Source organism: Siphateles boraxobius, unplaced genomic scaffold (genome assembly GCF_051911475.1).
Source record: "Siphateles boraxobius isolate OS27281-9 unplaced genomic scaffold, OSU_SipBor_1 120, whole genome shotgun sequence".
Taxonomy (NCBI): domain Eukaryota; kingdom Metazoa; phylum Chordata; class Actinopteri; order Cypriniformes; family Leuciscidae; genus Siphateles; species Siphateles boraxobius.
Genome location: NW_027508723.1, coordinates 1,227,800 through 1,240,767, shown reverse-complemented (window position 1 = coordinate 1,240,767; position 12,968 = coordinate 1,227,800). Strand labels below are relative to the sequence as shown.

General features: G+C 39.2%; 1 protein-coding gene across 4 annotated transcripts in view; it reads left to right on the top strand.

Moving 5' to 3' along the window:
• lzts3a (leucine zipper, putative tumor suppressor family member 3a) overlaps positions 1-12,968 on the top strand; it is a 30,930-nt gene that overhangs the window by 5,397 nt on the left and 12,565 nt on the right. For 2 of the 4 annotated variants that reach the window (XM_077222488.1, XM_077222486.1), the window contains exons 2-4: positions 6,579-7,118; positions 8,300-8,824; positions 10,658-10,786. In XM_077222488.1, coding sequence (XP_077078603.1) covers positions 6,654-7,118; positions 8,300-8,824; positions 10,658-10,786 — 1,119 coding nt within the window. In that variant the 5' untranslated portion in view covers positions 6,579-6,653. Of the gene's footprint in view, positions 1-5,659; positions 5,822-6,578; positions 7,119-8,299; positions 8,825-10,657; positions 10,787-12,968 lie in introns of those variants that run through there. The other 2 variants (XM_077222487.1, XM_077222489.1) reach the window with 2 other exon arrangements.

Genomic DNA, 12,968 nt, shown 5'->3' with positions numbered 1-12,968 from the left:
CCTCACTGGTTCTTGCTGAAGCTCAAACGTGGCGCGTATCACGAGAATGAACCTCATTATTTCTTGAAGAAGCTCATACGTGCTGCGTAACACGAGAATGAACATCATTGGTTCTTGCTGAAGCTCAAACGTGACGCGTAACACAAGAATGAACCTCATTGGTTCTTGCAGAAGCTCAAACGTGATGCGTAACACGAGAATGAACATCATTGGTTCTTGCAGAAGCTCAAACGTGATGCGTAACACGAGAATGAACCTCATTGGTTCTTGCTGAAGCTCAAACGTGACGCGTAACACGAGAATGAACCTCATTGGTTCTTGCTGAAGCTCAAATGTGACGCGTAACACGAGAATGAACCTCATTGGTTCTGGCTGAAGCTCAAACGTGCTGCGGACCACGAGAATGAACATCATTGGTTCTTGCAGAAGCTCAAACGTGATGCGTAACACGAGAATGAACATCATTGGTTCTTGCTGAAGCTCAAACGTGATGCGTAACACGAGAATGAACCTCATTGGTTCTTGCTGAAGCTCAAACGTGTTGCGTAACACGAGAATGAACATCATTGGTTCTTGCTGAAGCTCAAACGTGATGCGTAAAACGAGAATGAACCTCATTGGTTCTTGCAGAAGCTCAAACGTGATGCGTAACACGAGAATGAACCTCACTGGTTCTTGCTGAAGCTCAAACGTGGCGCGTATCACGAGAATGAACCTCATTATTTCTTGAAGAAGCTCATACGTGCTGCGTAACACGAGAATGAACATCATTGGTTCTTGCTGAAGCTCAAACGTGACGCGTAACACAAGAATGAACCTCATTGGTTCTTGCAGAAGCTCAAACGTGATGCGTAACACGAGAATGAACCTCACTGGTTCTTGCAGAAGCTCAAACGTGACGCGTAACACAAGAATGAACCTCATTGGTTCTTGCAGAAGTTCAAACGTGATGCGTAACACGAGAATGAACCTCACTGGTTCTTGCAGAAGCTCAAACGTGATGCGTAACACGAGAATGAACCTCACTGGTTCTTGCAGAAGCTCAAACGTGATGCGTAACACGAGAATGAACCTCACTGGTTCTTGCAGAAGCTCAAACGTGATGCGTAAAACGAGAATGAACCTCATTGGTTCTTGCAGAAGCTCAAACGTGATGCGTAACACGAGAATGAACCTCATTGGTTCTTGCTGAAGCACAAACGTGACGCGTAACACAAGAATGAACCTCATTGGTTCTTGCTGAAGCTCAAACGTGACGCGTAACACAAGAATGAACCTCATTGGTTCTTGCTGAAGCTCAAACGTGACGCGTAACACAAGAATGAACCTCATTGGTTCTTGCTGAAGCTCAAACGTGACGCGTAACACAAGAATGAACCTCACTGGTTCTTGCAGAAGCTCAAACGTGATGCGTAACACGAGAATGAACCTCACTGGTTCTTGCAGAAGCTCAAACGTGATGCGTAAAACGAGAATGAACCTCATTGGTTCTTGCAGAAGCTCAAACGTGATGCGTAACACGAGAATGAACCTCACTGGTTCTTGCTGAAGCTCAAACGTGACGCGTAACACAAGAATGAACCTCACTGGTTCTTGCAGAAGCTCAAACGTGATGCGTAACACGAGAATGAACCTCACTGGTTCTTGCAGAAGCTCAAACGTGATGCGTAACACGAGAATGAACCTCACTGGTTCTTGCAGAAGCTCAAACGTGATGCGTAACACGAGAATGAACCTCACTGGTTCTTGCAGAAGCTCAAACGTGATGCGTAAAACGAGAATGAACCTCATTGGTTCTTGCAGAAGCTCAAACGTGATGCGTAACACGAGAATGAACCTCACTGGTTCTTGCTGAAGCTCAAACGTGGCGCGTATCACGAGAATGAACCTCATTGGTTCTTGAAGAAGCTCATACGTGCTGCGTACCACGAGAATGAACATCATTGGTTCTTGCAGAAGCTCAAACGTGATGCGTAACACGAGAATGAACATCATTGGTTCTTGCTGAAGCTCAAACGTGCTGCGTAACACGAGAATGAACATCATTGGTTCTTGCTGAAGCTCAAACGTGATGCGTAACACGAGAATGAACCTCATTGGTTCTTGCTGAAGTTCAAACGTGATGCGTAACACGAGAATGAACCTCACTGGTTCTTGCAGAAGCTCAAACGTGATGCGTAACACGAGAATGAACCTCACTGGTTCTTGCAGAAGCTCAAACGTGATGCGTAACACGAGAATGAACCTCACTGGTTCTTGCAGAAGCTCAAACGTGATGCGTAAAACGAGAATGAACCTCATTGGTTCTTGCAGAAGCTCAAACGTGATGCGTAACACGAGAATGAACCTCACTGGTTCTTGCTGAAGCTCAAACGTGGCGCGTATCACGAGAATGAACCTCATTGGTTCTTGAAGAAGCTCATACGTGCTGCGTACCACGAGAATGAACATCATTGGTTCTTGCAGAAGCTCAAACGTGATGCGTAACACGAGAATGAACATCATTGGTTCTTGCTGAAGCTCAAACGTGCTGCGTAACACGAGAATGAACATCATTGGTTCTTGCTGAAGCTCAAACGTGATGCGTAACACGAGAATGAACCTCATTGGTTCTTGCTGAAGTTCAAACGTGATGCGTAACACGAGAATGAACCTCATTGGTTCTTGCTGAAGCTCAAACGTGTCGCGTAACACGAGAATGAACATCATTGGTTCTTGCTGAAGCTCAAACGTGATGCGTAAAACGAGAATGAACCTCATTGGTTCTTGCAGAAGCTCAAACGTGATGCGTAACACGAGAATGAACCTCACTGGTTCTTGCTGAAGCTCAAACGTGGCGCGTATCACGAGAATGAACCTCATTGGTTCTTGCTGAAGCTCAAACGTGACGCGTAACACAAGAATGAACCTCATTGGTTCTTGCAGAAGCTCATACGTGCTGCGTAACACGAGAATGAACATCATTGGTTCTTGCAGAAGCTCAAACGTGATGCGTAACACGCGAATGAACCTCATTGGTTCTTGCTGAAGCTCAAACGTGCTGCGTAACACAAGAATGAACCTCATTGGTTCTTGCTGAAGCTCAAACGTGATGCGTAACACGAGAATGAACCTCATTGGTTCTTGCTGAAGCTCAAACGTGCTGCGTAACACAAGAATGAACCTCATTGGTTCTTGCAGAAGCTCATACGTGCTGCGTATCACGAGAATGAACCTCATTGGTTCTTGCAGAAGCTCAAACGTGATGCGTAACACGCGAATGAACCTCATTGGTTCTTGCTGAAGCTCAAACGTGCTGCGTAACACGAGAATGAACCTCATTGGTTCTTGCTGAAGCTCAAACGTGCTGCGTAACACAAGAATGAACCTCATTGGTTCTTGCAGAAGCTCATACGTGCTGCGTAAACCGAGAATGAACATCATTGGTTCTTGCAGAAGCTCAAACGTGATGCGTAACACAAGAATGAACCTCATTGCTTCTTGCAGAAGCTCATACATGATGCGTAACACGAGAATGAACCTCATTGGTTCTGGCTGAAGCTCAAACGTGCTGCGTAACACGAGAATGAACCTCATTGGTTCTTGCTGAAGTTCAAACGTGATGCGTAACACGAGAATGAACCTCATTGGTTCTTGCTGAAGTTCATATGTGATGCGTAACACGAGAATGAACCTCATTGGTTCTGGCTGAAGCTCAAACGTGATGCGTAACACGAGAATGAGCCTGATTGGTTCTTGCAGAAGTTCATATGTGATGCGTAACACGAGAATGAACCTCATTGGTTCTTGCTGAAGTTCATATGTGATGCGTAACACGAGAATGAACCTCATTGGTTCTTGCTGAAGTTCATATGTGATGCGTAACACGAGAATGAACCTCATTGGTTCTTGCTGAAGTTCAAACGTGATGCGTAACACGAGAATGAGCCTGATTGGTTCTTGCAGAAGTTCATATGTGATGCGTAACACGAGAATGAACCTCATTGGTTCTTGCTGAAGCTCAAACGTGACGCGTAACACAAGAATGAACCTCATTGCTTCTTGCAGAAGCTCATACATGATGCGTAACACGAGAATGAACCTCATTGGTTCTGGCTGAAGCTCAAACGTGCTGCGTAACACGAGAATGAACCTCATTGGTTCTTGCTGAAGTTCAAACGTGATGCGTAACACGAGAATGAACCTCATTGGCTCTTGCTGAAGCTCAAACGTGCTGCGTAACACGATAATGAACCTCATTGGTTCTTGCTGAAGCTCAAACGTGATGCGTAACACGAGAATGAACATCATTGGTTCTTGCCGAAGTTCAAATGTGATGCGTAGCACGAGAATGAACCTCATTGGTTCTTGCTGAAGCTCAAACGTGCTGCGTAACACGAGAATGAACATCATTGGTTCTTGCAGAAGCTCAAACGTGATGCGTAACACGAGAATGAACATCATTGGTTCTTGCTGAAGTTCAAATGTGATGCGTAACACGGGAATGAACCTCATTGGTTCTTGCTGAAGCTCAAACGTGCTGCGTAACACGAGAATGAACATCATTGGTTCTTGCTGAAGCTCAAACGTGCTGCTTAACACGAGAATGAACATCATTGGTTCTTGCTGAAGCTCAAACGTGATGCGTAACACGAGAATGAACATCATTGGTTCTTGCTGAAGCTCAAACGTGATGCGTAACACGAGAATTAACCTCATTGGTTCTTGCAGAAGCTCAAACGTGCTGCTTAACACGAGAATGAACATCATTGGTTCTTGCTGAAGCTCAAACGTGATGCGTAACACGAGAATGAACATCATTGGTTCTTGCTGAAGCTCAAACGTGATGCGTAACACGAGAATTAACCTCATTGGTTCTTGCTGAAGCTCAAATGTGATGCGTAACACGAGAATGAACCTCATTGGTTCTTGCAGAAGCTCAAACGTGATGCCTAATACGAGAATGAACCTCATTGGTTCTTGCTGAAGCTCAAATGTGATGCGTAACACGAGAATGAACCTCATTGGTTCTTGCTGAAGCTCAAACGTGCTGCGTAACACAAGAATGAACCTCAGTGGTTCTTGCTGAAGCTCAAACGTGACGCGTAACACGAGAATGAACATCATTGGTTCTTGCAGAAGCTCAAACGTGATGCGTAACACGAGAATGAACATCATTGGTTCTTGCAGTAGCTCAAACGTGCTGCGTAACACGAGAATGAACCTCATTGGTTCTTGCTGAAGCTCAAACGTGATGCGTAACACGAGAATGAACGTCATTGGTTCTCACTCGTCAAGCAAACATGCTTGTGCTTCCGTTTACCACAACTAATGTGTGAGATGATGAAGACTAAGAGCAAATCAAATATTGCAGTTATGATGCATGTTCAGTTTGATTGACATAAGTATCACATGAATTGCACACAAAAAAGAAAAATTCACTAATGTAAGCGGCCAAGATCAGAATCGGAAATTTCAATGATTTACTGTGATTTTTTGCCATTTCGAAACGGATGTCACATTAAGCTGAATGTAAACTCTGCCAAGTTTGCACTGCATGATTTACAACCACGATCACACATCAGAATCACGTCAGATTATCTGTGTGACTGGTTAATGTTTAACTCCAGATAACATATTAATCAGGGTGCAGTTTCGCTGAAACAGATCCGTATTGATGTTTACATGCACCTCTCGAGACTCTTAGCTGGAGAAGCTCTTTACAGGGTTTTTCTTTTATTTGTTGGCATGAGAACTTGCAGTCGGGGTTTTTAAGGAGGTCTAATAAACGTTTAACATGAGGAGGAAGCAGTTCTGCTTTTCTAATTCTCAATGGACGCACGTATGTCGTTTATTCACAGCTATATTTCCTTTTCTTGAATGGTCAGCATAATATTAATTTAATTCTGATCTACCTCTAACATTCTTCTGTCTACTACTATTCTTCTTCTGAGACTAAATGTTAGCGCTGTGGTGTAAAAAGCTTGTATTAGCAAACACTTCAGCAAAACATGCTCCGGTCAAAGTTTCTGAATAATTTTTGATCCCAAATTTTAATAAATTTGACTGGTAGTCACTGTATGAAGATTTTTTTGGGTATAATATGTCACAGTTTACTTTATTTTGCTCTCCTCACTTACATAAATGAACTATAGTGTCCTGCACACACTAGTAAAAAAATAATATTACTGGTGTCTGAATAATTTTTGGTTTGACTGTAAATCTTACACTACAAATATTTTTTTTCTCTTATTTTATAAAACAAGACACTGCAGGCAAACAATTAAAGAAGAAAAAATTCAGCAAAACAAGGTCAAGTTAAAGTGTACAATAAGGGTTCACTGTCACAGTTAACTTTATTTTGCTCTCCACACTTACATAAATGAACTATAGTAAGCTGTGAGATATTAAACCCAAAAGTTCTTCATACAAAAAAAATTTGGGACCAAAAATGAATCAGACACCAAATATGGTGAGAGGACACTATAGTTCATTTATGTAAGTGACGATAGCAAAATATAGTGTCCTCTCTCGATAATTCTTGGTTTGACTGTAAATCTGGGGTGCATGTAACGTCTGCTGGTGTGTTTGTGTTGCAGTGTGTGTGACCCGGCTCCCGTCTCCTTCATGCCCGTGTGTGTGGGCAGTGGAGTGAAGCTCTCGAGGCTCCTGGCATGGGCAGCGTAGGGAGCGGGGCCTCCAGTCAACGGCCCATCACCATGCGTAGCGTTGGCACCCGTACCACCCCGAACGGCCCGCTGGCACCGGCCCCGGCCCCGGCCCCCGCCTCGACCCGCCGTCGCCTGGACGACCGAAGCTTCAGCGCCGACCGAATCCCCGGCCCGAACACCAAGACCAAAGGCGTCTGCGCCGACGAGAGGGATTACGCTCGCAACGCTAACCGGCAGCACACGGTCAACGGCGAGAGGCTCGTGACCAACGCGGTGTTCGCTAACGGGGCGCGCAGAGACGGGCACCGGCGCGGGGAGAGTCTGGATCTGTGCGGGAACAACGTCGTGTTGAACAATGACAGGAATCATCAAGCTCCAACGCTGCACAAGGACAAGAGCAAAACCAAACCTGATAACCACAATCCTCCCAACATACTGCCCGTCTCTGGGAAACTCGAGCATGCACAGGTACTAACGCTCTTTAGAATTGTATTCCTTTAATCACCAAAATGACTTATTTAAATGTTTTTTCCTTAAAAAAAAAAAACATGTAGTATACGCGGTTCTATCAACAGCATTGCTGAGTATTTTCTGCTTAAAACTGCAGTGAACCAAAGACAGTCTCAAAAACACGCTTTGAAATCGCTGGTGTTTCTGACGTCACAAACTACCTTGTAACCAATCAGATCAACGTGTGATCGTCAAAAACTCGAGCATGCACAGGTAGAAACACCGGTTTAACTCTATAATGTTCTTTCCTTTATAATTTTTATCATCTTTGATCACCAAAATTACATATTTAAACGTTATAAAAATGCCTTAAAATATCTTGAATGTAACTCGACACCCTTGCCTCATTTAGTATGCGCGGTTCTATGAATATGCAAATGAGCCCCGCCTCCACTCACTCACTCACTCAGCTCAGAGATCCACTCGTTGACTATCACACGTTGATCTGATTGGTTACAAGGTAGTTTGTGACGTCAGAAACACCAGCGATTTCAAAGCGTGTTTTTGAGACTGTCTTTGGTTCACTGCAGTTTTGGAAATGAATGAGAGAGTTTCCTCTAGTGGAAGCGTTTGGTACTGCAGCCGAACAACATCTCACTGAACGCTCATTTACTGAGATATCAGCTCACATGTCCAAAACACAACTTGTTTAGATTTATAGCTTTGATTATCTCAGTTTAAAAAATGTAAAAATTGAAAATAGTATTTTTGCACATTTTTCATAACAATAAACGTAAAATTCTGTAACTTTTTTTACGTTCACTTTTTATAACTTTTTTTCTCTTCAGCAATAATCTGCCAAGTGTCGTGTTTGAAAAGAGATCAAACTTCAGTCTGTCGCTCTAAAGCATTCAAGATTTACCACAGTTTAAACTTTCAGGTCTATGCTCAAAAAGTTAATGTTTTATAAATACAGCGTAAATATAATTTAGTACCATAAAATACAAAATATTAAATATAAAACATTATCGAACTAAAACGGTACACTTCATTGAAGAAAAAACAACAACATTTTAGACCCTCACGCGATGATGTGTAGATGTTTGTGCTGGAAAACAAGAAAGAACATAATTATATAAATAATAGTAAAATATTAATTGTGTATTTCATGCTTCCGTTTCTGTGGTTTGTCTTCTCAGACCAGTGACTCTCTGGTGCGTCCGTCGGCCTTCAAACCCGTGGTGCCGAAGAGCTTTCACTCCATGCAGAACCTGGTGTGTCCCCTTCAGACGGGCTCCGGCTCGGCTCCGGGTCCGAGTGGTGTCGGCGCTGGCGGGTCCGAACCGGGTCCGAACCAGGACAGTCCCGGCAGCCGGGGAACACACACGGGCCCGGGCCTCTCGGACTCCGGGAGGAACTCTCTCACAAGCCTTCCCACGTACACCGGGTCCGGTTACGGTCCGGCTCCGGCTCTCGGGCCCCTCAGCGCCTCCACCAGCCACATCAACCGGCTCGGCACCGGCGTCCCGGATAAACCGGGCTTCCAGAACGGGCTCAGCGCGTCGGACAGCGGGCGCTCGTCCTCGGGGAAGAGCTCGTCCTCATACCAGCGCCTCAGTCACATGAGCGACGGCCCCGGGCCCCTGAGACCCTCCCCGAACTCTGACGACGTCATCCAGGACCTCGAGGACCGGCTGTGGGAGCGAGAGCAAGAAGTGAGTAAGGTGACACAACCTTTATATGATCCTTTTACATCCAGCCTACATGGAAAGTCTTTATTTATGTATTCGTTCATTCATTCATTAATTTTCTTTCATTTTGGATACACCATTGAATATTTAATTTATTAAATTTGTATACACCATTGGATATTTATTTTATTTATTTTAAGGCTAAATGGCAAGTTACATTTTACTCTATTTATACATTCATTCATTCATTTGCATTTGTTTGTATACACTATTGAATATTTAATTGATTTAATTTATTAAATTTGAGTTAAATTCACTCTTTATTTAAAGTAGCTTTGAATAAAAGTGTCTGCTGAATGACTGATTGTGATGAAGAAGTGAGTGAGGTGACAACTTTTATATGATAAATTAATTTTACTCTTTTTTTTAATGTATATTCATTCATTCATTCATTCATTTTTCTTTAATTTTTTATTTCCATTGAATATTTAATTTGTTTACACCATTGGATATTTTATTTATTTTAAGGCTAAATGGCAAGTTTAATTCAGTCTTTATTTATATATTCATTCATTAATTTCTTTAATTTTGAATGCACCATTGAATATTAAATTTTTGATACACCATTGAATATTTAATTTATTTAATGTATTACATTTGTATACACCATTGGATATTTATGGTATTTATTTTAAGGCTAAATGGCTATTTACATTTCACTCTTTATTTATATATTCATTCATTCACTCATATTCTTTAATTTTGTATACATTGAATATTTATTTTATTTTGCATGCACAGTGGCTATTTTCCACTGAGGCTAAATGGCAAGTTAAATTCAGTCTTTATTTAAAGTTGCTTTGAATAAAAGTGTTTGCCGAATGACAGAGTGAGGTTTACTGTACTTGCCAAAACTTATTTTTACACTGTCTTTTGTCACCTCTAGAAACTGTTTATAATCAATGACAAAAATCAAGATTACAAAACTTGACATTTTAATGTTGGAACTGGAGAAATGGTGTTTGCTTTTACAGTTATTTAATTGTATGCATATATATATATATATATATTTTTTTTTTTTTCCCCTTTTTTCAATTTTAATTAAAATGTATTTACATATATATATATATATATATATATGTATGTATAAAAATAATTTTTTCTATTTTTTTATTTATTTCAATTTTATTTATATAGCACATTTACAAAAAAAACAAAGTGCTTTACAGAACAATTATTTTATTTATTTTATTTTGCATACACATTGGATATGTTATTTTATTTTTTCATTTATTCTATTTAATTTAATTAATTTGTATACACCATTGAATATTTTAATTATTTATTTATTTAATTTTAATACACCATTTGATAATTATTTATTTATCCTTTTTATTTTTGCCGACACCATTGAATTTTTACTTATTTAATATTCTAAATTTTCTTTTGCATAGACCATTGAATATTTTTTCATTGGATGAATTGCATTCATATAAATGTGTGAAGGTAAATCTATGCAAGTCAATGAATGCAACATTTAAAAAAAAATACTTTTGTTTAGCAGGGAAATATTGTTTGATTATAAATTAAACCGCCATTTTTATGGCTATAATCAAATCTGTATTTATTGTTCCAAGAAGTTGCCAATAAGTTAATAAACATTGTATATGCACGTAAACTACATGCAATTGTATGCTGTTGTAGCTTTAACAAACTTCAGGACAGATCCTGAGGTTTCCTTCAAATGTCAGTGTCAGTAAACCAGATGATGCATGTGTTGCGTTATGAATCTGACACATGACATTTGAGAATGCACCTATGCCTGAAATGAAGAGTGTGTTGTGGTGTGTTTTGTCGTCGTCTCAGGTGATCCACATGCGGCGTAACCTGGACCAGAGCGAGGCGGCCATCGCTCAGGTGTTCGAGGAGAAGCAGCGCGTGTGGGAACGAGAGATGGAGGATCTGAGGCAGAACTACGCCGGCCGGCTGCAACAGGTGACCACACCATTGTAAACGCAACGCAAATTTTGCTTCATTTACATTCATTCATTTTTAGCATTAACTAATTTAGTTGTAATAAACACTTTAAAGGGAAAGTTCACCCAAAAATGTTAATTAGCCCATGATTTACTCTCCCTCAAGTCATCCTAGGTGTATATGACTTTCTTCTTTCAGACGAATACAATCTGAGTTATATTAAAATATGTCCTGGCTCTTCCAAGCTTTATAATGGCAGTGAATGGCTGTTTCTGTTTTGAAGTCCATAACAGTGCATCTATCCATGATAAAAGTGCATATACTCATGATTAAAGTGCATATACTCATGATTAAAGTACATATACTCATGATTAAAGTGCATATACTCATGATTAAAGTGCATATACTCATGATTAAAGTACATATACTCATGATTAAAGTGCATATACTTATGATTAAAGTACATATACTCATGATTAAAGTGCATATACTCATGATTAAAGTGCATATACTCATGATTAAAGTGCATATACTCATGATTAAAGTGCATATACTCATGATTGAAGTGCATATACTCATGATTGAAGTGCATATACTCATGATTAAAGTGCATATACTCATGATTAAAGTGCATATACTCATGATTAAAGTGCATATACTTATGATTAAAGTGCATATACTTATGATTAAAGTGCATATACTCATGATTAAAGTGCATATACTCATGATTGAAGTGCATATACTCATGATTAAAGTGCATCTAATCATGATTAAAGTGCATATACTCACGATTAAAGTGCATCTAATCATGATTAAAGTGCATATACTCATGATTAAAGTGCAAATACTAATGATTAAAGTGCATATACTCATGATTAAAGTGCATATACTCATGATTAAAGTGCATATACTCATGATTAAAGTGCATAAGTTCATGATTAAAGTGCATATACTCATGATTTAAGTGTATATACTCATGATTAAAGTGCATATACTCATGATTAAAGTGCATATACTCATGATTAAAGTGCATATACTCACGATTAAAGTGCATATACTCACGATTAAAGTGCATATACTCACGATTAAAGTGCATCTTATCATGATTAAAGTGCATATACTCATGATTAAAGTGCATATACTCATGATTAAAGTGCATATACCCATGATTAAAGTGCATAAGTTCATGATTAAAGTGCATATACTCATGATTAAAGTGTATATACTCATGATTAAAGTGCATATACTCATGATTAAAGTGCATATACTCATGATTAAAGTGCATATACTCGTGATTAAAGTGCATATAATCATGATTAAAGTGCATATAATCATGATTAAAGTGCATATAATCATGATTAAAGTGCATATACTCATGATTAAAGTGCCTATATTCATGATTAAAGTGCATATACTCATGATTAAAGTGCATATATTCATGATTAAAGTGCATATATTCATGATTAAAGTGCATATACATGATTAAAGTGCATATACTCATGATTAAAGTGCATATACTCATGATTAAAGTGCCTATATTCATGATTAAAGTGCATATACTCATGATTAAAGTGCATATACTCTTGATTAAAAGTGCATATACTCATGATTAAAGTATATATATTCATGATTAAAGTGCATATATTCATGATTAAAGTGCATATACTCATGATTAAAGTGCATATACTCATGATTAAAGTGCATATATTCATGATTAAAGTGCATATACATGATTAAAGTGCATATACTCATGATTAAAGTGCATATACTCATGATTAAAGTGCATACATTCATGATTAAAGTGCATATACTCTTGATTAAAGTGCATATACTCTTGATTGAAGTGCATATACTCTTGATTAAAGTGCATATACTCATGATTAAAGTGCATATATACTCATGATTAAAACAGTGCATATACTCATGATTAAAACAGTGCATATACTCATGATTAAAGTGCATATACCCATGATTAAAGTGCATAAGTTCATGATTAAAGTGCATATACTCATGATTAAAGTGTATATACTCATAATTAAAGTGCATATACTCATGATTAAAGTGCATATACTCATGATCAGTGTTGTGCAAGTTACTTCCAAACTGTAATACATTATATATTACTTGTTACTGTTATTTAAAAGTAATTCATTACCTTACAATATTACTGTCTCAGAATTGTAATGCCTTACATTACTCC